Genomic DNA, 27,638 nt, shown 5'->3' on the forward strand with positions numbered 1-27,638 from the left:
AATTTTTATATTTTGGGGATTGAATATAAATGTAATATTTGATAAAGCAAGGCAGGGCAACCATATTTCCTAAAATCAAATTGGTAGCTTTTTGCTTTTGTTCCCAGATTGAAATTGTTGGGACGTACACTAGACAGCCTGCAGTCCCTTTTTGGCACTGAAATATTGTTTAGTTGATGTTTTTTAAGGGAATATAATATAAAACTTCAGACTAATAAATTATTCCAAGTTCATCTAAAAATGAAACGACAACAAACGAATCAAAGTAGGACAAGCAGCTGCTCAAAGAAGACAGGAAAGGAAAGTTTCATGTCTTACAAACTGACCTTATTACCCAAGAAGAAACAACAGTACAGACTCATTTCCATAATGTGACACTATTCTGGTGCCTCATATTAAACTCTACTTCTTTTTAAAGCTTATTTTTAGATGGAGCTTTAGTTTGAACTCTACACAGCTCTCTAGAAATCTGTGTTTTCAACTTTGATTAAGTACCTTCCAAACATCCCTCGGACTTTTAGGTTCTACAACAAGTCGTGGCACTTCTTCTTATGCTTCACATCATTCATTGTGTGTGTGTGTGTGTGTGTGTGTGCGTGCGCATGTGTGTACCCTGTACCCGTCTCTTTTGGCAGGCAAAATGGGGAAACAGAACAGCAAGCTGACCCCTGAGGTGATGGAGGATCTGGTGAAGAACACAGAATTTAACGAACATGAGCTGAAGCAGTGGTACAAGGGTTTCCTGAAGGACTGTCCCACCGGCCGGCTCAACCTGGACGAATTCCAGCAGCTTTATGTCAAGGTAAGACTCCACTGACTCACTTTCAGTTGATGGATTACACACATATGCTTCGACAACGATACTCATTTGTACATGCTCGCCACAAACACACACTCAAACACAACACACAAACCATAGAGATCTCTCAGAGCAGATCTGACTACAAATCAGTACAACAGTAGAGGCTCATCTAATAATTATGGGGTTACAATGATTAAAACAGACTTAAACTGGTACAGAGTGATTAGAGAGCAGAGAGGAGTTCAGTCAACTGTCACGTTAACTCGAATTCAAAGGAGAATATGACGGACTCAGAATAAAAAAACTTAATTGCACAGAACAATGCTGAACTGACAGTAGTAGTAGTAGTCAGTTTATTCTGAACAAAAAGTATACAAGTAGGAACTTGCTATAAAAACCTAATCGGTTAAGTTCTGGTCAGTCTGTTTGGATTAAAGTTAGTTTAATCCAAACATGTTTAAAGCAGCAATAAAATATTTTTTTGGCTTCCCACTGGTGGTGGAACAAGCTGTAAACACGACCTCTACATATTATCACCTCATCTAATTATAAAGGAAGGAGGAGAAAATGAGTCATGTATGTGTATGTGTTTTCTCTGCAACTGTTCATCAAATCTACTTAACACTCTGCAGGTTTATTTCTGGGCACCCAAAGACGTGTAGTGTCAAATTTTGTGCAATTTGGACACGCAACACGTTTAATATTAATAAACTTTGAATAAACAAGCGCTCAGCCAGCCGCTCAGCTCTGCAGCAGCTGGGCGGGGCTTCAGAGCTCTGCACAGACGGCGATCAGAGCTGTGCAGCGAGTACTTTCATATGCCGTGCTTGGACACACGATACATTTAATATTAATAAACAAGACGACAGCGAGCTGCTCAGCTTTGTGTCTTAGCATGGAGTATGCTATCGAGGAGTAAGGAAAGAGCGTAGTGATGAAATGGTGACTGACTGCTGTTGGAGTGGAGCATTTCTCTGAATCACAACATTTTAAAAGTTTACTTACCTAGATTTGATTCATATAATTTATTTCTACTCTCTTACTGCAATTTACCTATACACTAGCTATATATCTCTTAGAGGTAATACAAAGGCTGAATGCAGTATCTGAATTGTTGGGGTCATAGGTCAAATCATTTATTATGATTTTTAAGCCATGAAAATAACTTTAAAATACATATTTGATTAGCACATAACCACGTTTCTACCTAAAAAAAGATTTGGCTGAACAATGAAAAAACTTTGCAGCCATTTTTCTCAGTTTCATTGCAGTTGTAACAATAATAGCACAAGAAGCAACAGTAGCATCAGTAATAGTTATGTAGCATTACTAACGGAGGCATCAGTGTCACTTATTATCTACTTATCCATTTGAAATAATGTAGACAGACTAACAAAATGCATTATCAGTGGATTTCCCATAATTAGTATAACAGGGTTCATTGGGGACACTTGAATTCATTCTGAATTACCACAAAAACCATCAAGGAGAGTCGCCATCCAATTATTAACCCAGTTAGATTTTAACAGGCACATTCAGCCCTCCTGTATCTGGGCAGAAAACCAACAGAGAGGCAGATATCAGAGGCGCTCCGATGATTATCTTCTCGTGCTAATATGTAGACCATCGTATCTCATTACCTCTGACAGAGCAGTGTGAATTTACACAATGATTTATTCATTTGGTCATAACCGGAGAGGAACACACTCATAGAGGCAATGACGCTTCAAGAATTAATGAGAAATAGTGTTAAAATTGTGCCTATAAATATACACTAAAACTAATAATTCTAATCTTGACGACTAGGAGTGCCTCTACTAATATTGCTAAAACTACAATTGGCTGCCAGTGATAGATTAAGAAAAGGAATTAAGAGAGTTTTTCCCTGTTCTAAATGAGGCAAAGTTGATAGATACCTCAAAACAAATAACTTAAAGTACAATATTACAAGTATTTTATTATAATACAGTGTGATTAAATGACTTAAAAACTTAAACCCATGCACAATAGTTGTTGTTTCATTGCTAATCGACCATGATTTGTTCTTCACAGTGGATGATAACATTTCAGTGTGTCCCTAGCCTACCATTACAACAGACATATCTCAGCATCTTGTTTTCTCATGAACTGTATGCTTTAGCTTCTTAAGAGTTCACATCCAAGCAAGCAGCTCTAGACTAGAGTAGTTTAAGAATAGGCATTAATCTTTTATCACTGCTGCCAGGAAATGCCTCATAACCAGAGGGTGCTGCCGTTACATAAGACACGCCTGGGCAGCGAGGTCAGGGGTGCAATTCCTTTAAATGCCAATCAGAGCTCATGCATCTGCTAATACCAGAAGGGAAAAGGGGGGGAAATCAAAACCAAGCACATCTGTCACAACCAGGAATAACATTTTCCATTTGGGCCAATTTGTCCTATTATAACCCCCTGAAAAGTACCAAAATCCTTTTAAAATTGCGCTACAAAAATAACCTGAACTCCTGGGAAATAAGGGAGAGTTGGCAGCTCTGATAGAGGCATACAAGCATAAAAAAGAAGTTGGAATATTCCCTAAAATCTCTTTACAGCATAATACGACAGCACACAAGCAACAGTAGCATGAAAACCTGATGGCGTACAAAGGGGGCAACATGGCTCAGATCTAAAGGGGTCTTGTAAGCATCAGGGTAAATCCTATTATTGATGCATCCTATTGTGTTTCTAGGCAACAGTGTATCAGTGATAGGGCTTTATTTAAATCCAGAGGGCTGATAAGTGGAAAAACGGTCTGCGGCGACCTCGCATTAACGGGACAGATTGTTCCTGTGAAGAGTGACTCTGTGACTGTGTGCGTGTGTGTGTGTGTGTGTTTGTCTGAGTGTGTGTGTTTGTGTGGTAGGGGGGGTCATATGTTTAGTGGGAGGTAGAGGAACCACAACAGCATGTTAGCGTCAGAGAGAAGCGAGAAACAGAGAGTGGCGCAGAGATGGGAAAAAGTAAGCAAGTGGAAGAAAGTGTGTATACATTATTTATCAGTCGTTTGCTCCAATGGAGTCATGCAAAGCAGCGATGAGAAATGTTGGAGATTAGTTCTGTGTGTGTTTGTGTCCTCGCTGTGCACACATGCATGAGATAGGCAAGCTTCAACTTACACCTGTGCACCGAGATCTTTATTTTCTACACACCTCCACCCTCGTCTCTGCACAGATCTGCAGCCGTGACAGTTTTCCGGAAGCCCTCACTGCCAGGGTGCTAAATGTAGTGTTACCTCCACTCGGCTGCTTGCATGGAGTTAATGTACTGTTTTGGTCGGACATAGACGTGCTGTTCTGTTGCCTTTTTTTGGGTTCCTTCTGTGGTCTGTCTTTCACTCCTTAATTTCCCACTGCTTTTCTGGAGGGAATCATGTTAAAGGCTGTGAAAAGGGAGAGAGAGAGAGGAAGGGAACGTGATGAAGAGGGACAGTCATTGAAGATCAGGAGCAAGGGAGAGAAAGCAGGTGTAACATGTTGTTTGGAAATAATAGGTGTGTGTATCTGTGATTTTCATATGTGATACTGTGGTGTTGGTGTATCATTGTAAAAGGACTGAATGAATTACAGTTAGTGTAAACAAATTGGATTCTTCTTATATATGTTTAAACAATTTCTTCTGATGATTGAATATTATGGTTAAATGGACAGAGGACTGAAATTAGAAACAGCTGAGAAGGTTTTCTAGAGGCAGGTATTTCAGAATGATCACACAGGATTATATTGGTTGGATTGGATTAAATTCTGATCTGATCTGTATTTCAAAGCAGATCGAAAGATTTGTGATCCTGAAGATTCAGATTTGATAATATAATCCCCTAATCCGGACAAAAGGCTGCATTTGGATATTTCAAAATTTAAGGACAAGATCTGGATCAAATTGATGCCAAAATTCAGAATCATTTGGATCCCACCTCAGGGTTGGATTTGACATAGACGAAAAATGGCCTGGGCTTCACTTCTCTGAGGTTGCCCAAGATATTCATTACATTTAAACTCTGAACTGAATGTGCGCTTCAAATGTTTTAGTTCTAAGAGAACCAAGTAATTGAAAAAATGTAAAGCATTGCAAAGTATGGTTAGCCCACACTTCTTCCTGAAAACACCTGGGGAGAATATAAGAAGTATAACAAATACAGACATTTCTCCAAGTCTAGTTTCACTTAAACTATGTTTAAGAAGTAAATAGTTGGCCACTAACAAAACAATGATAGTTTTCTCCAATAGCTGTATTCTCAGTTGAGTCACTTGTGGCTGGAGCATGGTCGGCTTCAGCTGATTCTCAGCAAGGAGTTTTTTAATCTGCCCTCACAGTCTCCATTTTCAGCAGATTTTTGTAGGAGTCCTTATTGTCAGCATGGTGCTTCCATCTCTGTTGCTCACACACCAAAGGTGGGGCAGTGCTGATGCTTGCACATGGCTCAGTCTCTGAAGGATCAAACTCCACAGGTGTGAGGAGCACAAATTCACCACCTGTGGAAAGGTTGAGTGGCTGAGACTCCACCCCATGGAGTGCTTGGGAACTCTCCCCTCCAGTGTGTCTGTAAACTTACCACATTTGAAGGGCAGGTTCCCAGTTGGGGATTCTTCGCTTCCCCATGCTCCCATGTAGCCTTCTGCTTCAGGTTATTCCACCTAAATCAAGCCTGTTCAGTTCAGTTTGTCTAAACAGTCCACCACCTGTGGTATTCACTTGCTGTGTTATGTCAGCCCAAATTTAGTTTTTTGACTTTGGCTGACTGTGGCGAGCTCCTCTGAAATGTCAAAACAAGTGTCGATAATTACACTGCACTTGCACCACTGAAGTTCGTCCCCTTGCTCTTTTGAGCCTCCATGTTGGCTGGAAGTTGGTGAACAGGTTATCCTTTCATACCATGCCAGCACAAATTACTCCAGGTGCGACATTAGCCCTGGCTAATTGTGAGGTGCTTAAATTGGGCTCTTTTAGCAGGAATTGTCTTTTACACTGGCCTTAGTTGTGCATCACCTCCTACAGCAGAGGAGAAGATACAAGCCAAGACAACATGCTGAAGGCTCCAATCTACATGGGCATTATTCCTATGTTGACCTTTATGAACAATGCAGATTTGGGCGACAGGACATTGTTGCAATTTGCAATATTCTTTTTCCACATTAGGGGGGGGGGGGGGGCAGAGGAGCCATGAGGTCCCTGAGGATGGACCTGCAGTGACTAAATCCACTGTGGGCTGTGTGTAGCAGACAGTCTTCTGGGTCAGTTTGTTGCATTCCCTGAAAATGAAGGCATACAAACCCAAACAAAGAGGAACTATTTCTCATTTTGCAGGATGCCTAACACCATTGGTGTGATCAATTGTCCACATGTGCATATTCAGGCACAGCATGGATGTTTGTCAATAGAAAAGCTACCACAGCATCAATGTACAACTTGTTGGAAATGCTGACCAAATAATCACTAATTGTGTTGTGTGATGGCCTGGGTGACTAAGGCTTAAGGACTGCAACTATCAATTTTCTTCAATACTGAGCATTTAATTTATTGTTTTTCTGATGAATAGATTAAGTTTTTATTGTATGAAATGTAAAACCCCAAAAATGCATCAGCAAAAATGCCAAACAAATATATATTCAGTTTACTATGATAAACAGAGAAAAATAGATTTGTTTAATTTATGTCTGTTAACTAATTGAATAATTGACTCATTGTTTCAGCAGTGATCTGTAATGTAATAAAGAAACTGCATCTGAGCTGTGCCACCGACAGCGAATGGGTGACTGGAGTGTTTGGACACACTGTGGTCATTTAATGACAATAACGAGTTAAGAATAAGAAAATGTTCCTCTATCTCTTTACACTCATAACATTCTCCATATTTAGTGAGATGAAGCCTTTTTAGTTTTCCAGGACAAGTGTCAGTATTCATAAAAATCCTGAGCAAACTATCCAAGATCATTAAACTGACCCGCCACAGTTTTTTTTGTGTCCCATTGGATTTTCACTTTTAGTGATATTGCAAATGCCAGACAGTGATATAAAAATTGAAGAGAGGCTTCCTTGACAATTCACACTCAAGTGCTTGCATGCCGCAGCGTGTGAAATTTCTCATCCCTGACACGCCAGCCGCTCTGGGAGCCATTTGTAACAGGATAACGACACTCCCTGAAACGTTAAGGTGATAGATTTTGTCGCTAGTTTTTTTTCTCGGGTTTGATGCATGCAGAGACAGCAGCCACGCTGACAGATAGCCGTCAACACACACACATTTAACAATGATCCATACATGTGCACAACATGTCATTTATTCTCATTTAAAATAGGAAAATGCTTGTAAGATAATATACATCACCCAGTGTTATTGATAGTCCTGTTAGTCCTGTTGTATGCGTTTAGATGTTAGCGTGTTGGCTGACAGTACCATGAAATGAGCATCAATACTGTTGGTCCTCTGCCAGTTGGTGTCCTGTTGTTGCTGCTGTGATGAGGTAGCATTTTAACGTTGGTATAATGGACTTAGTAATGGTTTCTGATACACACAGCAACTCTATTTCTTTCTCCTTCACTCATATTACTCTGTAATTGGTCTTGTAGAGAACAAATGAAAGGATAAACAGGATAAAAGAAACAACATTTTTACATTTAAACTCTGCATTTTGAATCTTTAATTGTTGTTTCGCCTCTTAAGCTGGTTTGTAACGGCTGAAAATGTATAAAAAATGTGTTTTATCAGACCTTGGGCTCCAGTTGTCATAGTTTAGTGTCATCATACATAAAGTTGGGACAATATAAGACCGTTTGAAATTAAAGAATGTTAGAAAATTTGATTCCTGGTTTGTTGCTTTAGATTAGCAGTGATATGAAGTAGAGGGGAGAGAAAAAGCCCTTGCTGTAGATTGGAAGCATTGTTGTGACACCGCCTCACGCACACACGGACACACAAACACACACAGACGCACACACACAGAGTCACAGATGCTGACCTGAATATAGATGTATGGATGGATTCCGCTCTGTTGCGTCTCGCTTGCATAGCCTCAAGGCTATTTGCTGTTGACGGGTGTGGAGTGTGTGTGTTTGTCTGTGTGTGTGTGTGTGTGTGTGTGTCTGTGTCTGTGTGTTTTGTGTGTGTTTGTGTGTGTGTGCGTGCTTGCACCAATGACTATCCAGCAGCGCTTCCAGGCTGTGAGACTCCCTATCGCCTCACTAGACAGACAGACAGATCACAGGCAGAATGATAGGAAGGTAAATGGAGCGACAGACGGACACTGACATCATCTGGCCAACAGCCTGTTTCTGTGAGGAAACATATGCTGCCTGATCAAAGGAGACAAAAGACAGGCAGAAGAGATGGAGATGGCGCATTAGATTGACATGGAAAATTAGCCATAAAAGGTGGCTGCATTATTTGGAAAATCCATTTGTAATAATTAAGAAAGATGTGACATTCATGGATCTGGCTGCCTGAGTTTTTAATACACTTATGACTTTTTTAAATTTTTACTCATACATAGAAGGTTGGGACCCTGCTCATATTCAGTTATGCTAATGTTATACATTTACACCCACACACAGTATAGAGGTGGGCATTGTATTAAAAATCTGAACATTAATGATGAATATTTTCACAAAATAATCAAAACTTATATTTGAATGCATAAAAAAGCTATTGTTCCTTTTATGATTATTATTTTAAAATGTCTTTAAGTTATGAAAAAATAAACTATTTAGCTATTTAGTTCTGCAATGAAAATGTATGCTCCTTATTCAGCGACATATACACCAGGTGATCATTTTGACCTATACTGGTATATTGGTTTGCTCCACCTGAACTATGTGAAACAAATACTTAAGTTACTAATTATGCATATTTTTCTTTATTACAGCATGCTTACAATGGACAACAGAATATTGTAAAACACCACTTTCATTTTGTATTATACCAGTATGCTTAAAAGTCCAGCAGGCAGAGAAAAAAAGCCAAATTATGTTCTAATCATAACATCATAGGTGATCCCCATTCAAGAGCTACATTTCTGATGGGTGTGTATGCTCCATTTCCATCAATAGCAAAAGCATTACCCGATATAAAGCGGTCAAAAGCTAGAAAATGTTAATGTCGCAATCCAATATTTCCCCGCTTTTGGCACACATTCAGGGCAGCTGATGGTGTAGGTGTATGCACACATTCATGAATACATAATATCAGCTGTTCCTCCCACTCTTCTGTATCTCGCTTTATGTCTCTATCTTCCCCTTTTCTACATCTCTTACTCCATTTTCTCCACTTTTCCCTTTACCCAACTCCTCTCTCGCCTCCTTTCTTTTCTGTCCAAGTGGGCTTGTGGCTGCCATGCACTAAAAATAGCTTTTGTCATCTCAGAAGCTCTTTTGCCATCCTCCATCGTTGTCACAGCACAGGCACACACACACAAAAATGCACACACACACACACACACACACACACACACACACACACACACACACACACACACACACACACACACACACACACACACACACACACACACACACACACTGGCTCCTGAAAGGCAAAATATTCTGCTCATTTGGTTTAGCAACATGAAACACTTTGTTGTTACAGTATGTTCAGAAATGTTCAGATTGTTGAATGAGCTCAGAGAACTTACGTCAAATTGATGTTAATGATAAATTATGGACAAAATGAGTCACTCGTTACATTAGTGAGTAGTTTACAGTGTTTAGAGAGCACAGAGGGAGGGGAACCTGACATTGAATTAGCAGACTGTAATTTTCACAAAGACAAACAGTGGTTTTTCTATCATGTTTTTCCTCCAGTCTTTCCAAACACAAAATTGCTGTTAATTGCTTGCATGTTAATTAAGTGCAAGTGTCAGCGTTTGCAGATGAGATGCATCTGCAATCAGCTGAAATGAAGAAAACTGACCTCCTTAAATCAACTCAGGGAGGCAAAAAAGAAAACAGAATGATACACAGGGGGAAACATGATGGACAGATGGTTGCTTTTGACCTATCAGTTGCTTTCTGGTTTCTTTGCGATGTCTCACTTTGGACCCTGCAGTTCTGATTGAATTATTCAGCAACTTTCAGCTGCTGCAGCAGTGTGAAAGGTGGAAATAGGACAATGAAAACCATAAGATGATAGGTCATTTCCCATGGGGAAATTCATATTCAGATTGAGCTGTGTATAACCTTTATTACATCCTCTGCAAGGATCCCTCCATGGACATCATTACCATGGTCGAATGGTGAAGGCAACGGGGCTTAAAGCTGTTAGTCTCGTGATGCGGGCTCAAATGTACAATGATTTGAACCTGCACGCTGCTTTGTAAGCAGCGGGGTTGGTGGGGAGAACAGCCTCCAACTGGTTGAAAAGGGTTCAAGCCACTGACTTTGGCAGCTTGACATATTTCATTTCTGCAGCAGAGATGTCAGAAGACACTTTGGATTCGTTTTCACTTGTCATGAATTTATTTCCTCCATGGCACTGAATGAGTCTAACACACTCATGATAAATAGACTTTAAGACATTTGCTATCCGAGTAACTTTAAGGCTACAAACAACCCATAAAGCAACCCTCTTAGTAGTAGATGGGTTTACATTGGCACTGTATCCATTCAAAATGAATATCTGATGTTGTGAATGCAAATTAATGTGTAGAAAAATATTCCCAGCGACTAACAGTTAACCATTAACTTCTCTTTTCTGCAAGGAGAGAATAGCCCTTACAGGAATCTGTTGTCTGGTCATATTCAATTTACATTTCTATTATGTTTGAATAAATAGAGTATGACAAATAAATTATATTCTTATTTAAACTGACAACAATAGCTTATTAATGTCTCTCTTTGTTGGGAAATAGTGTGTTGGTGTTTACAATACATGAACTAATAATGCCAGTATATTGTTGTGTATGTAAATACGCATTCTAGGTCATGTCAGGTCATATTGCGTTTGTTGAAGTACTCTTCAAATAAAATAGGCTTTGTTAATCAATGGAGTGGCCATCCTCCTCCTCCCAGTTTGCAGTGTTTTGGAGTAGGACATTATTAGGTTAAGAGCTTGGCGTTTCTTTCTCTGCTGCTCTCCTTATCTTGTGTGTCATTTTTACTCTCATACGTGTCTTGCTATTTGTAATCTATCGTGGCTGTTAACTCTTTCTCTCTTTCTGTTTCTATCCAATACATTTGTGTATTTTTTTAATGAAAAGTATAGTTAAAAATGTAAGCCCCGAGTCTATCTTACCTTAGGGGGGAGGAAGTTATTAATGTTGCTCTCCTCTCCCTGCTGTGTGAGATCAATCTTTCTTTCAATGTCAGAGCCCAGATGCCAAACACTAATGCTGTACATGTTCTACATTTAAATAATATCCTACTCCACATGATTTGGCTGACTGGAATAACAGTAATGGATGGGAATGCACTTAATTCACTTTCCCCCCCCCCCCCCAAGATTTTCTGGAAATTCGGTTAAAATTTGTTCTCTTGTCATGGAAATTGGTAGCAGGTGGACCGAAATCCAAGAGACCGAAGGCACAGCTGCAGAAAAGGGTTTTATTTCCAGATCTGATTAAACTCGATCCAACAAAGACTGAACAGAAAAATCAAGATTTAAAATGCAAACCAAACTAATCAAAACAACAGGGAACAGGTGGCAAAACACAGGGGCAGGCTGGGAGTTGATTGGCTAGGGAAGACAAAAGGAGCACGGGCGGGGCTAATGAGGCAAATGCAGAGCAGGTGTGAAGAGGAGCACTCAAGGAAAACTCAGAGCAAACTAAAAATCAAAACCCAGAAGACACACTTAGAAAACCCAAATAAAAGAGTCCAAAAAACATGAGACCATGACAGCTCTGTGCTTTATATTTATAATACCGCAAGTATAACAGCAGATTATTTCCCAAAATAATCGTCTCACTCTTCAAGTCAACAGACTCAGAGCTGACTTTCTACAGATTTCATCCACTCAAGAGACATTTTGTTCCTCGCAGTCATTTGTCCTCACTGACCCAGCTGTCTGATCAGCAGAACCTAACGTGACCATAGAGCTACTTGACAGAATGAAACTTGTTTCAAAACTGAACGAGAACAAGAAAGGACAGCCGAACAGGACCAAAAAGGATCAGAGTGGTAAAAGCCAACTGCTTTGTTCTGCCACAATATGATATTAATAACGTTACAGCTCGTGACACGCTTCAGATGCTGTCATAATTACGTTTATATGATGTGAACAGTTAGATAAACACATTAGTAAAGTTGTTTAAATCCATTTGTGGAGATGTAGAGAGTGTCTCTTAATCATCTCAACATCTGAATATATCCCCCACAGGAGCAATGTGTCAGATAATATGGCTACTAGATTCCCAAAATGAAGTTATACAGGGCGCTTTGCTTTGATCAAGAGCATTTAATTATAGAAGATAATTCAAATACGAGCACCAGAATTGAATAGAATTCTTTTTTTAAACAGACGCTTGTTAGTAATTTGCACTGCATCAGCATTTTTTGTATAATGTGTCTGCTGTGATAACTGGAGTCCTTTAACATGTAAAAAATATACACACAGAGGCATTAAACCAATCAGCACTTATATAAAGCCTAGTGAAGACCAGAAAAAACAACACATTTACCTAATTTTATAGTGGATATTTGGAAAAAATACTGGATTTTGTTTAGGTTCTGGCCATTAACCACATCACCATAATTGTACTTAAGAAGTTCAAGTAGAAGGGACAATATAGTATTTCCTTTATGTCAAATAAAGAGGCCTCAAATTGAAGATTGGTATTAAATTGGTGCATTTTTACACAAATCTAATATAATCCTTGTAATGATTAAAGGTAGAAACACTAATAATAAAAGAATCCATCACATACTCTGAGTTTGATGTTCTTGGCGACCACCAAAAGCCTCGCCAGCCAACAATAAATCGCAACACAAATGAATGGTTTTCAGTGCCGATCAGAGCTGTAATATAATAATCAGAGGATTCACTGTTGTTGTTCCCAGTGATAAATGAAAGTGATAGAGCCGTAAAACTTTATAGCCACAAAAATATAAGACTGGCGATATTGTGACATATTTTGCTATGTCAACAACATCCCATGAAAAGACCGATTTAACCCAACTGGCTTTATGTCACCAATATAATCCACTCAGTATTCTGCTTTTCTGGGAGTCCTGGGCTCATAATTTAAAAACAGCTCATAGATTTATGGTTTTATGTCATAAACATGGTGAGTAACTTCTGGGCACTGCCATTTTTTCACAAATGTTAGTCAAACAAGAGTAAATATTGCATTTTTAGTGACTATTCTCAGCTGCAGATTTGATTCTACTGAGTATTTAAAACAGAAGGACAGCGTATGTAGGAGTGATTCCCAAGTGCCCATATTCATGGTGATGGAGGGAATGCACAGTGTGGTTCATTCAAGTGTTTTAATTGTTATTTTTAAACAATAATGAAGGTTTATGGAACTCTGGCTGCAACAAACACTTTTTTTAGTGGGATGGAAAGACCCTTTTCACAGCAGACATGTTTGGCGCTTTTCCATTATACAGTTCTAGCACTACTCTGCTTGACTCGACTCGAGTCGATTTGGTACCAGGTACGTTGTTTTCCATAGCTCTCGTTGGATCCTCTCGTCTGCTACCACACACACCTATAATAATAGACAGAGAAGAGAAATGAAGTGATGATTTTGCATCAAACAGACCCTATTACCCTTCAGGCAAACTCTATCAGTCAGCATAGAGCAGGCAAGGTACCTTGAAAGGGAGAAGTGGATGGACAGGAAGGGAAACAGAAAGGTTGGTCCTGATTGTCTTAATGCAAGACATTAATACAATACAAAGTGAGAGCAGTGCTAATTATTTACACCTGTCAGCTGGTGTTTGCAGCACAGGTGCTCATAAAAAATAGGTCACGCACCTGTCTGTTTCAGCCGACCCGTGTCATGAGACTACAGCTGATCTATATTTGTGTGCTCGGGGTTAGAATAAACGCATGTTCAGTTTACATCTTTAACTTTAATAAATGGACTCGGATATGAGGGAGATGACATCTTATCATCTCATGGGTGTTTGTGCTCACCAGATGGAAATAACACTGAGGCAGCAGGGCTACACACACACACACACACTGACACACACACACAGAGAATCATGAGGGTTTCCATGCATGCACACACGCAAAGATGCCTCAGACGGAATCGAGCAGCCTCATAAGTGATGAATTTATGCCGGAGGAGCAACAGCCAAGGAGGTCTGATGAGTCATGTAAAATGGAGGCAGAGTGTAAATAATGAAGTCATTCTGTAGACATCTAGAGAATATAGAAAGGTTGTTGCGTGCCATGTGGCATTTTTTGCACCGTATCCCTCTCAGTCTTCCCTTCCCCTCTATTGCTGTCTTTTAGCCTGGCTGAGTGGGGGAAGCTTGCATGCCGATTAAGCGCTTTTAAAAGGTGGTTTCAAACAGCACAAGCTGCTGTGATTTATCTTGCCAAGCACTCAGACTCTTCCCATCCTGGACACACCACTGGCAAGCAAAAAATCCTCCTTTTCTTCTGCAGTTTCGCCTCACTTTGAATTGCGTCAAAAAGGAGCAAAGGGTAACCCCTCAAGTCTACCTGCAGTGTCACACTCTGTTTCCCGCCCGGCTAGCCTGCCCGTCTGTATCTGAGTTAGAGTAGGTATTGAAAAGGACGAAAAGCAGCTCTGATGGAATGCGCCAGACGTGACATTTTTTCTGCTGATAATGTTGATGTTTTGTTTTTTTCATTACCGGAAGGGATAGTTACAGATCTTGGTTATTGATAGCAGTCTCTCTCTCTCTCTCTCTCTCTCTCTCTCTCTCTCTCTCTCTCTCTCTCTCTCTCTCTCTCTCTCTCTCCTCTCTCTCCCTCTCTCTCTCTCTCTCTCTCTCTCTCTCTCTCTCTCTCTCTCTCTCTCTCTCTCTTCTCTCCTCTCTCTCCTCTCTCTCTCTCTCTCTCTCTTCAGTGCTAATAACTATTCTCCTCACTTCCCCTGAGGAATAAAATATGTTTCCACGCTCAATAGTGCCATCTGCTGTTGTCATTTACACCCCTCATGCAGAGTTAGTGCTGCCAGATGGGTGTTTTGTAACTACAGATAAACCAGGGTCAGGTACAGGTCTGCGCCAAAGTCCTCTTAATCAGAAGATGAATGATAATGGACAGCAGGGACATCTTGTCAGCTATGCAAGCTGGTTAAATATCCTATTTGGTCAATCTGTGGTTTTTAGGAGAAGGAACGAACATTATCAGTACTTGCCGCACGTATCAGCCGTGGTTTATGTTTCTATCAAGTGGCCACTCTTCTGGAAAGCCCATTGTCTCGCCGAATCAAAGGCTCATCCCTCAAGACCGGAGCAATCTTGCAGACCTTGACCATAAACAAAGGTCACAAGTGCATTAATGCAGCTGGATTACAACAGCAGTAGTGGCAGAAAGATAGATGCCTGCCATGTTTGTCTCATTGTAGCATCTTTGAGTAAAAAGTGGTTTAGAAGTGGTTGTTAAAAATAGAAAAAGAAAAGTTGACATATTATATATCGTTGAGGACAAAAAACCCCAACAAATAACAATAACAATCTATTTATACATTGATTGATTAATTAAGTAATTGTTTCAGATCTGTTTCTAACTTGTGTACCTTTGGTGACACTGATATCACAGCAGACGGCCATTTGATAGTAACAAGAGGATGATTAAAAATGCATTTTACAGCGCGAAGTGGATTGAGCGTGTGTGAGTGTGTTTTGCATCTGTGCAGACCCTGGAGGCTTGGAAGCAGTAGCAGCTACAGCAGTGCACTGGCTGGGTTTCTGTATATGCCTGGCATGTCACTGAGGGTTTATGTAAGAACACACAAAAAGACACACACACACAAACACACACACACAATCACTGTAAATACCACTGCGATGGATTACGCATGTATTCATTTCCTCTTTCCACTCTCTGGCCGCCGCATTATGCTTGGTAAAAGTAGCATCTAATCGACGCTTTGACGAAGCAATGTAAACAGCCATATGCAGCGACAGCCAGTGCAGCCAAGGTCTGCTAGTGTGTTCCTCCAAATGGGCTTGACTGCATCTGACAATGTTAGCAAGCGGATGCATGAAACATAAGGCTTTATTTACGCAGCCCTCTGGTGCCACATAAGAATGACAGAAACTGTAAGAAATGAGTCAAAGTCAAAGCTTCATTTTTTACTGTATCGCTCACGGGAAAATACAGACCTCAAGTGCTTGGAAGGGCAAGTTACAGTCTCAGATTGACCTCTAAAATATGTGCTTGCGTGCTGGGTGTTGAATAGCCAATGGCAAACCTGTTACCTATTGATAAGAGAAGAGATGAGAGCGAGAGAGAGAGAGAGAGCAGAGTCCTTTAGAGCCCTTAAAAGAAAGGAAATGACCTTGTAGGCACCATGAAAGCTGAGCGGAAATAATGATTAATCTAATTAGATGTACAGCTCAGATCTATTCCAAAGTATTCAATTTTAATGTATACTCTTCTCCAAACTCTGATGCTCCAATTGAGCCTGTCCGATGGTTACTGAGCTGTTAAGATGAGGGATTAATTTTTCTTTTGGCACTCTTCCTACGGGTAATGATAACATTTAGCTACAGGGCAAAATGATATTGAACCATCCGTACTGTTTAAGGAGAGTGAACCCAGATACAAATGAGCTCAGAGGCTCCCAGATGTGTGCGTGTGTGTGTGTGTGTGTGTGTGTGTGTGTGTGTGTGTGGGTGTGTGTGTGTGTGTGTGTGTGTGTGTGTGTGTGTGTGTGTGTGTGTGTGTGTGTGTGTGTGTGTGTGTGTGTGTGGTGTGTGTGTGTGTCAGGATTTTAGCATGTGTCTCTGGACTGCAGGAGCAGAGGATGGAACATAGAGATACAGAGGGGGAATGGATGTGGAGTCAGAATCTGACAGTCACGTATCAGCGGAAAGTAGAGGGTTTCATCATCATGGCAGCGGTCCAGAGCAGGCATTACGGTACAGTGAGTGCATGAACGATCACTCGTAGGGAGATTGTGAGTGAGTGTAACATGTAACGAGGAAGTTCTGGGTCGAAGACGTGATGTTATAATACACATCTAACACATATGGGGATTTCTGTATTGTATTTTCTCAGGTTCATATGATGATTTAAAAGTTTTCTACTTTTATATAAAACAATGTTGCTTGTAATCCTTTCAAAATGTGAAAATGTGTGAATTGTGTGCTCTGAAAAACCCAAAAAAGGAAGATTGAAAAATAACATAAATAATACATCAAACCCCATTTTTTGATACTTTTCATGGCTGGATTTTATTTATTTTTAGAAATACCCATTTGATGTTTTCATATTTACAGTAGTGAGCCGCAGTCCTGATCTCATGTCTGGGTCAGCCTCTGATCCACCAGCTTCTGTAACACAGCGCAGTCTCTCATGCAGCATTTCTTTCATCATTTTCTCAAAAAAAAAAAATCAAGCGTGTTTTTGGGGTTTACTGTCCATATTCTCAGAGAAATGGGCATCAACTACAGCACTTACTTTTAGAAGTACGTTTCACACAGTTAAACAACAATTCCTTTGTGAGCATAAAAAAAGCTCAGAGGAAAATTGAATATCCATAAAATTCATTAGCACCCATTTGTAAAGTACATTTACTTCTTGTTTTCCTTTTTTTGTTTTAATCCCTGCTGTCTGAAAACATTGCTCAGTCATCCCTATCTTGCTGTTAGATAGAGTCACTGCTTTCACTGAGCTGTAACGTTTAGCCCGCGGAGGTCTGTGGATTGTAAGAACTCGTGTTTGTCTCTATTTAAGGTCTCCATAAACAGAAATATTATACTAACAACAATATTAGATTTTTCCTTAATAAGACATACAGATTAAGACACACAACATACCACTAGGTAAGGTTATGTTCCCAGGCTGGATTTTAACTAATTAGCGTTATTTCAAATGTGAATGGGATTTTAAATGAGGGTATCTTCCTTGGGGAGCACAAGCCAGAAATTCCTGTTTCACTTCATTGCAAAAACGAGCGCAAGGTATTAAAAGATAATGATGCATATGGCTGACAACATCATAAATTCTTTATTATGATTCATGCTTTTATCTAACTCTGTATAAAACAAATGAAACCCTTTTTATTGAGAAAATACAACTTTTCTTACCTTTTCTTTCTTCTTTATACACAGAGAATGTACATTTCATTCTGACTCTTTAGCCACTAAATGCTCCACTGCTGCAGCTTGAAATGAGCTAGTTGAAGCAAATGAACCAAGACAGTGTAGTTTGGGCCCTTAAACCAAAAAACAATTAGCTGAAACTCTCTGTAGAGCTAAAGGATTATCTGACATGTTTTTATAGCTTTAAGAATGCCAGAAGCTTACTTATGCTTGTTTTATATGATTATGAAGTGTAGACTTAAGAGGTTTTTGGGTGCTGATCAGAATAATAAATCTCTACATAAAAAGGTTTGGCTCTGGTTACTAGCGGTAGAAATTTCTGTTGTATAAAATAAATGATGAATAATTTAACTGATAAAACAATCAATGGATCAAGTAATAGTGATAAACAACAATAGTTATAAACAGATCCATATTGCTCTATGACAGCAGGATGTCATAGTGAGTGATGAGTGAAACTCAAAACTACATCTGTGATGCTGCAGAGCCAGAAAGCCTCCCAAAATGACTTACTGCACTTACTGCAGCTTCCGATCCGTTTCACTTATAAAAGCTTTACACTTTACCATTTTTCTTTTCTTTTCGTTAGTACTCAGATAACAATAATCCTGTTACATGCAATCTGCAGCGCGCTAAACTGCAACAGAATGTGTATATAGTACGTAAATCTTCATCGCGTTTAAATCCTGACCCCTGCGAGTTCATCACTGGAAGCTTTTAAGCTGCAAGATGTCTGTCCAGCTTAGCTGTTATCTGAAGAGCTGGCGACTAAACACAAATCTGGATCGCATGGCCGAGCATCTCTTGTTACCTAACTCGGAAGTTATTTTAAATCCGAGCACAAGTCATTTGTTACTGATGAGCTTCTCGTTTGATGATTGCTGTCGAGTCACATCACTGTGTTGCCTCATCAGCAGTGGTTCGAGCTGTATTATTCATCTGTCCTATGATCTCGGAGCCAGTCGCTGTTCTGTGTGTGTTAAATGGCCTTCATTTAAGTGTGTCATTCTCTTTCTTGCAGTCTTTTCCTCTCCTTCTTTCCCCTTTTTTTTCCTCCCCCTCTCTGGCTCTCTCCCTCTCCAAGTTTTTGGATCAGGACCAGTGCCAGCTTGAGGGCTGATTACAAAGGCTTTAATGTTCCACTTAACAGCAGCATGTTTTGGGGTGTGTGTGTGTGTGTGTGTGTGTGTGTGTGTGTGTGTGTGTGTGTGTGTGTGTGTGTGTGTGTGTGTGTGTGTGTGTGTGTGTTGAGGTAAGGGTATCTGTTTGACAGAACAGGCCTCATGCGCACACACTAACACAGTGACATTAGCCTTTATTAAGCCAGCTGTGCCTGTCCGCCTGGCTCTTCCCTGAGTGGACAGAAATGGTCTGGCATTCAGCCTGTCCTTTGATGGCCGACTCCAAACAGGCATATCAGACAGCCATAACCGCAGACGGGAGCCAAATCAAGATCGAAATAAGACTTAATGGAAATGTTAACAGCCTAATAGCCGTAGCTGTAAAGGCGAGGAAACAGTCCTGACCGGCTCATTCTGGTTGTTAAATGGCAATCGTGTGCCATCTAGTGAAGGTTTTGTCATCTTTTTCCTGTCCGTTGCTGTGTTTTTCTCTGAGGTCTCGATGCCTGTAGCAGAGACAGGAAAGACGAACCAAAAAGAAAATCAGATCTCACTCCCCCGTCCCACTTTCCTTGTCTCTTTATTCCTCCTCTTCCGTTTTTACATAAAGTGTTTCATAACTTGCCAGATTGTCAGGGAGCTGCATTGGCTTTCTCTGTCCTCCTTACACCCTCCCTCACCCTTCAACATCACTTCCGTGACACCTTTCCTCCTCTTTCATCTTTTCATCTCTTTCTTCCCACGTTGTTCCCTCCACGTGCCTTCTTCCTGTCCTGGGCCGGGCGGCTGAGGCTATAGGCAGGGCCATACCGGGTCAGGAGGCAGCGCTCGTGTGAAGGAGTCGCGTTGCATTTGTGCAGAAAAAGCATCAGGCAGCGTGTCAGGTGCATTTCTGGCAGCTTCGTGCCTGCCCCACATCCCAAGGGGTTTTTCCTCCTCAGATTAGTTTGGCTTCTTCGGAGCAGAAGGGCAGATAAAGACCTGTATAACAGGCAGGAAGGGAGCGAGCTCTATCTCTGTCACACTCATTTTAGTTTCCTCCTCCATCTTTTCTCTTCCAATTTCATTCTTCTGTCTCTCCGCATCTCTTTGTTCATCCTGTCTGTGAACTTCTCACCGCAGACTGATCGGTTTGCTGCTGCAGCAGAGTGTACACGGGTGGGGACCTCATTGCAGAGGGGCAGTTTTGCAATCCTAACCCTCCCTCACTCTTCTACCTCTCCCTTTCATTATGTTCAATTCATTGCATCCATCTCCTTTCCCATTAGGTTTCATGGCCTTGACTCCCCCCCGTCGTGAATCCAGACAATTTGTGCGTACTGCAGCAGTTACTCTTAGGAGAGGCAGGGGCAGCGTCCTCACCTTTTTCTGTGTGAGACGAGACTGTCTGCTAAACACATGGACAAGGACACAGTGTACAACAGGCTTGTACCGCCTGAAACAAAAGTACACGTGCCTCAAACTGCTTGTTTAGTTTTTTCCAACTCCTTTTAAAGTTCTGTCTTAAAGTTCTGTTTTAAACTCTCTCTGGAGTTTAAAACTGCAATTAATATTTTAGAAGTAACAATGGATCAAATGAATACATGCAATGTGACATGCTTGGCTTGTAGTGATGAAGCCACTGAGACTCATCACCTGACTGCAGTTTCCCTCAGCTCTACAGACTCTTTATTTTAAGTCATTTTTAGTTTCACAGCCCACAACTTTACTTTTGATTCATCCTCACCAATCTCATCAGTGTTAAGTTAAGTTAAGCTACTAGTAAGTTAAGTCAAGTATTTAGCATCTAAAGTGCCAGATATTTCTGTCAGTTGTTGCTGGAGAACAAAACTGACCTAAAAAGAGACAGAACATCTGACTTTCATTGATCAGAAACATGACTCCAAATGAATGATAATGTTGCTCCATGTCTGCTGGATGTGTAAATAGGCAACTGCTTACCAACAAAAAGTCAAATTTAAGATGCATAACTTTATCTTGAAAGGGTTTCATTTCTCAGCTCCTTCTTGTTATTTAGGCCTCCAAATGTCAGTACCAGCAGATCTGTTGATATTTGTCGACAGATGAAATTTTAAAATCATGATGGTACTCATTTCCTTTGAATTGATTCACCTTTAATTAACAAATTCATGCTTTCAGTGTTCACTAAGTATGAGCAGACAAAAACTAAAGGGACAACACAAAACTCAAGAGCAGTCGATTCTCTTTTTATCTTTGAGCGCTTCACTCGTCCATAACAATGTTGAATTACAGTTTATATCCAATCGTGACTGGATTGTTTTTATAGAATCAGCTACAAACTGTATAAAACTACTACAAGACATTTCCCCACAAAATAAACCTGAATAATATTTTAGAAGAAAAAAATATTCAGTCGTGTTTTTTTTAACATCAGCTCTCTTGTTTACACGAGTCCTCAGAGAGCAGCCTCGCTCAGCTTACATTACCCATCGGCTCTTAGGACTTTTACTGGAGAGGTCAAGTAGAAGGTTATATCTAATGAATCGCTCGGCTTCTCGCAACCACCCACAGGGCTCAGGGGCTAGTAGATGATGAGCTGAGCAGGGGCTCAGCGGTCATCCACAGAGTTACTGCATTAACCTCTGATCTTGTGTACATGTTAAGCAGAGATGCAGTGATGACAAGTATGACTGGAACTGCCGACACGCAGAGAGGTTTAACTTTTAGCCAGTTCTGAGAACAAAGTTGATTCAAAGCATCTACTGAATTATTTAGAGGAGAGTTGGGCAAACAAATATGGCTTCATAGGACAAAAACAGATGTAGGTCAAGTAAATTATGTTCTTGCTACATCCCTCTACATTTGCAAAGGGAAGAGAAAAAATACATTGTCTGGATTTAACCTATTAACATGTTTTTGTTTTTCAAAAATCGATTAATCAAGTTCAATCCATGATAATCTCATAACTGTTTTTGCAGCCTTTTTAGAAATTGTATTACAAGAGTCAGGCAATTTAAATCCTGTGCCAAGTTTAAATTTGATCGTAACAGTGAGAATATGGACTCCGAAGCCCCACAGGAGCCATCAAAGCTAAGTTCCTTTAGCCTCGAGGTGACGCTTTTATTTTGTGTACAGATTTCATGGGCTGTAAAATCATGATAAGTCAAATCTGCATACAGACACAGCAGGAGAGTGCTGCAAGGTAGAGTTGTGAGTGGGGAGGTGGTCTTCTTACTGCAGGCCTTGTATTCAAGCCAAATGTGTCAGGAAGAATCTGGTGTGTAAACATACACATACATACACACACATACATATGAATAAACAGAGAAATGATAACATTTGATGGAAAATAAAAACTTACCAAATCAGAAGCCCTGGATGAACAAAGGTTTGCCTCCTCCTCAAAACAAGAGAAGCGACAGAGCATTACAGCTCAGTCAGGGCCAACCTAACGAGGCCAATCTCACAGTCTTAACACAAACAGTGGTTAGAAGACCAACTCTGACCTTCGACACATGTGGCAAGATACACAGTTGATCACACACATCAAACCACTCAGCACTGTGCCCACAACTAATTCTGCCTCCCTCAAGCTCATCTATATTCTCTTTGAATTGGAAAATAAGGAGGCCATCCCCAAAGCAGATCTACCACCAGATGAACAACTTCTCACACTCCCCACCTCAGATGTTTGCTCCTTCCTGAGCAAGGTGAATGCACAGAGGGCCGGCCCTGACGGCATACCTAGCCGTGTGCTTAAAGGGTGTGCACAGCAGCTGGCTGGGGTCTTTATGGACAATTTCAATCTGTCTTCGGCCCAGGCAGTTGTCCCCACAAGTTTCAAGACCACCTCCATTGTGTTAGTACCAAAGCACTCCACTGCTACGGCCCAGAATGGCTTCCATCATGTTGCATTCAACCCATCATTGCCAAGTGATTCAAGAAACTGGTTCTGTCACACTTGAAGTTCTGTCTGTCTGCTACACTGGACCCAGACTAGTTTGCCTACCACCACAACAGTTTAAAAGATGACGCTATCTCCAAGGCACGCCACTCTGCCCTGACCCGCCTTGACAGTCACAACTCGTACATCAGTTCAGCATTGAACACTGTGATCCACTCCAAGTTTAACCAGCTACATCAGCAGAGCTTTAGTGGCACATGTGGCAAGCTTCAAGTGACATCCACATCTCCAATCATCACCTGGTCCTTAATCTCCTCCATCACGGTCAAAAAGGTGCAACAGTGCCTTTACTTAAATTAGAGCCTTAAGAAAGCTCACCTGTGTCTCATGATCCTGGGGGACCACTACCCCTGAACCACAGAGAGCCTACTGAATCTCAGTGTAGTGTGGCAGCTGCTCCGCATCAGACCTTAAAGCACTCCAACTGATGGTGAAAACTTTCCAACACATCATCAGTATCCAGTTACCCACCATCAAGATCATTTATCACAAGCACTGCCTGGGCAGGATGAGAAACATCATTAAGGATGTCTCCTATCCTAATCATGGACTTTTCACCCTTGGCCCATTTAGCAGGAGTTACGGGAACTTCCGCTCCCTCACCAGTAGACGCAGAGAGAGCTTCTTTCCTGAAGCTGTAACCCTACTGAGCTCCACTACCACTCTAATAGCATTATTACACTCATCACTGCACTATTTACAGTACTTTAATAAACATATAACTTGCACTATTCATAATTTGCACAGCCTGAACCTCTACACTGATCTAATAATGTTACTGTGTATGACCAACTATAAATATGTTGCTTATACTCTGCTTATTTAACTAAATGTACATCAGCTTTTCATACAATACATACAATCTTTTCTCTAACTGTCCTCTTCTCCTCTAAAATATTTACATATATAATATTTGTGTATAGTAACTTTCCAGTGTCCATCAATGTACATATTAGAAGATCACTTATGCTATAGCGCGTATTTCTCTGTATTCATCTGCAAATGATACTGTATTTTTGCACTTCTGGTTGGATTCTAACTGCATTTCATTGGCTTTGTACCCATGCTTTACACAATGACAATAAAGCCGAATCTAATCTAATTGAATCTGATCTAATTTGCAACTGTGGCGCTTTAAAGCATTGGATGAGGACAGGAAATCAAAGTTCATTTAATTACAGCAGGTAATGAATGTGTGATTTAAATGCAAATAACTCTTTGTTATTATGCCCCCAAATCACCTCATCTGTTTTCATTAATCTGCCACTTCATCGCAAAAACTGGAAAAATCTGATCGTGGCCCTATTTGTTTCTACTGAGGTTTTATATATAAAACATGATCAGCGTCACTCTGCCTCATGAATACTTACACCTTACACCCCTCTGTCTTTTTCCTTCCAGTTCTTCCCTTACGGTGATGCATCCAAGTTCGCCCAGCACGCCTTTAGGACCTTTGACAAGAATAGCGATGGCACCATCGACTTCAGAGAGTTCATCTGCGCTCTGTCCATCACGTCACGAGGCAGCTTCGAGCAGAAACTCAACTGGGCCTTCAACATGTACGACCTGGACGGAGATGGCAAGATCACACGGGTGGAGATGCTGGAGATCATCGAGGTATGAAGAATAAACTTAAAATCCTCTTTCTAACAGGAGTTAAAGGGGTAGGGTTTGTTATTTTCTCAGTCAAATTGCTAAATTCTGTCCAAATTCTTGCAGCTTGTTAACCTCTTTTATCACAAAGAAGTCCTGGAAAAAGGGGGAAATTAAACAACCATGATATAATTTGTTCATCAGTGAGCAGAGGTGCTGTAGGCAGATATTGCTGCCTTTGGATAGAGCCAGGCTAACTGTTTCACCCTGTTTCCAGTCGTTGTACTAAGCTAAGCTAACTTTATCTTAGAATGAGCCCTTTATATCTGCAAAAGGCAGTGGGTCCCCTTCTACAGAGGTCACCATGTTGTACCGCCATGTTTCTACAGTAGCCCAGAACAGACAAACCAAACACTGGCTCTAGAGAGGACCTTTCTAGAACCTCACCACTAGATGCCACTAAATCCTACAGACTAGTCTTTTAACAGACAAGAATGTGAATATGCTAAATTCCCAAAATGTCAAAGTATGTTATGAAGGCTGTCCTGCATCCCAACATGACTGAACCTGCTTAGTCACAAGAATGTTATGTTGATTATTTTTTATTAATTTTTTTAGCACAGGGCTAAGTTTTGAGCCTGCAGCACCTTGAGAAATTATCCATAAACACAATTAAGATGAAACATCAGCAACAATACACTAAAGTACACTTAGAGTACAGCCATCTAGAAATGTGGATACTTCCTCTCTGTATTATGGGTAATTATAGTCAGACAGGCAGAGATAGTTCTTTGTTACTCAACAATGAACATGTTAAATTCTCTATCTGTGTCTGTCTGTGTCATTTACATGCGAGAGATATGTACGAAAAAATAATTTTCATGTTGCTAAGACATTTTAGCTACTAAATTATATCTACAAATGATATTGCCCTCATAGCTTCAATAAATAATGATTAAATTATGTAATTAAACAAATTAAATATTTATTTTACAATATTCATACATAGACAATCAGACATAATTCAAAAAATTAAAAATAAAGTTGCTACCAGTAGAAATGGCTTGTGTGCATTCAACATCAGAGCAATGAGTCCACTTATAAACTGAGGCCTGACTGATGTGTACAGGTTTTAATACATGTGTGGATGGTTGTCAAGAGTGGAAATGCGGAGGGGAATTTTTCACAGCTTGTTTTGTTATGTGGAAGGACATCAATAAAAAAAGACTAATCGCACAGGCGCAGTTAGTGTGCATTCATCATACTATTTGTGTAAATAAGTCTAATATAACAAACTGTAAGTCATCAGATGACAGCATTGAACGGTTGAAGCTTGCCGTGCTACTGCTGTGAGAAAATGACGTCCCTTCACATGATGCTTTAAAGAAAGGGATGTCTCATTTCACTAAAAATGTGTTTCCTTATGGAGGAAACGTTGATACTTTAAGGGAACTGAGATTTCATCTGTTCTCTTTCTCCCCCCTGCAGGCGATCTACAAGATGGTGGGCACGGTGATCATGATGAAAATGAACGAGGACGGCCTGACGCCCGAGCAGAGGGTGGACAAGATCTTCTCCAAGATGGATAAGAACAACGACGACCAGATCTCACTGGACGAGTTCAAAGAGGCGGCCAAGAGCGACCCGTCCATCGTATTACTCCTGCAGTGTGACCTCCAGAAATAAGCCGGAGGGCCAGCTGAGCGCTCCACCAGCCGCCACGGACTGCACAGAAAGAATTTCATCTTCCATTCAGTTTGCAGCTATTTCCACTGAAAAAAAAATGCTTGGACTACCTTTCAATGGATCTGCTTCTTGTGTTTGAAACACTTGTGTGCATGAGAATGTTATTTGCTATAAAAAGATCTACACACGACATACAACAGTGTGTGAGTGCAAGAGTGCAGATGCACACTCGCACTACAAACACACACATACACACACACACACAATCACTCACCACAACACGTCGCACAAATAATATATATAGATATATAAATATGAATATATATTTAAATTATTTAAAGATCAACTGCCAAAATGTGAAGTGTGCAAAGTATTTTCCATAAAGTTTCGTTCTACTGGAGCTTGCGCATCAGTGATGTGCTACGTTGAATTTGCCGCTACTCTATTTATTGTTCCAAGTTTACTGACGCTAGCTGTATGTGTTTCATAATACTGAGTAATGTCAACCGAACCAAATTCCTATGATAATGTATCTGCCTCCAAGAAGACACTCTATCCATCATCTAAAATATTAGCTATAGATAGACAAAGAGATGGATTAGCTTTTGTCCAACTTTTCCTTCTGAAACATGCTTGTACTGTCAGTAAAAAATAAAAATAAAAAAGTAAATGTAGTTAATTTGCATGCCTTTAGGTTCTGCCTTAAAAATCTCCTCTTTTTGCATCCTGTGATGGAAGACAGAAAGCCTTATCAAAGCAGCGCGCTGACACTTGTTAGGAACCGTGAGAAAAGATTTTTACTGAATAGTCGGGGGATTTTTAAAAAAAATCACATTGCAGTAGTTCCTTCTACAAGTATTGTCATAAAGGGATGTAATTTTTGTGATCTGTCGAGACATTTTCTTTTGACTGCTTTAACTGTGGGAGCATGTTTCCTCGTAGACTAGCTGTACTATATGTTGCTAAGAACTAAATCCCTGCCCCTGTGCATCTAGACACACTATCTCATTACAAAATTAGTTGAATGTGGAGGAATCCATCATTTTCGAGCCAGCAGCAGAGACAAAAAAAAGAAAGAAAAAAGAGCTAAATTGATACATTTCTGACTTAGAAACAAAGGGGCCGGAGGCAAACAAGATCAAACATTTAAATCTGGATTCCCTGGAGAATGAATGATTGCTTCCCCCTTAGCTGGAGTTCAATTAGAGTAGAAAGAAGAAGGAAAACAAGTATTCATTTATAGTCGGAGAGGTTCTAAGCATTGTTATCCAACTTAGTTTTAATCTCTGTGCCACCGTCACCTCCACTTTTT

The 27,638-nt window shown here is 40.4% G+C and overlaps 1 protein-coding gene across 2 annotated transcripts; it reads left to right on the forward strand.

The window, feature by feature from the left end:
• Positions 1-631: 631 nt before the first annotated feature.
• Positions 632-26,326, forward strand: vsnl1a (visinin-like 1a). Of its 2 annotated transcripts, XM_062437196.1 has the most exons (3): positions 632-802; positions 24,449-24,664; positions 26,129-26,326. In XM_062437196.1, the coding sequence occupies exons 1-3, from the start codon at positions 641-643 to the stop codon at positions 26,324-26,326; spliced, it is 576 nt and encodes a 191-aa protein (XP_062293180.1). In that variant the 5' UTR covers positions 632-640. The 2 variants fall into 2 exon arrangements, with proteins under 2 accessions (XP_062293180.1, XP_062293179.1); XM_062437195.1 differs by lacking the exon at positions 24,449-24,664 and having other exon boundaries at positions 641-802.
• Positions 26,327-27,638: the final 1,312 nt, after the last annotated feature.

Source organism: Scomber scombrus, chromosome 17 (assembly GCF_963691925.1).
Source record: "Scomber scombrus chromosome 17, fScoSco1.1, whole genome shotgun sequence".
In the NCBI taxonomy this organism is placed as follows: domain Eukaryota; kingdom Metazoa; phylum Chordata; class Actinopteri; order Scombriformes; family Scombridae; genus Scomber; species Scomber scombrus.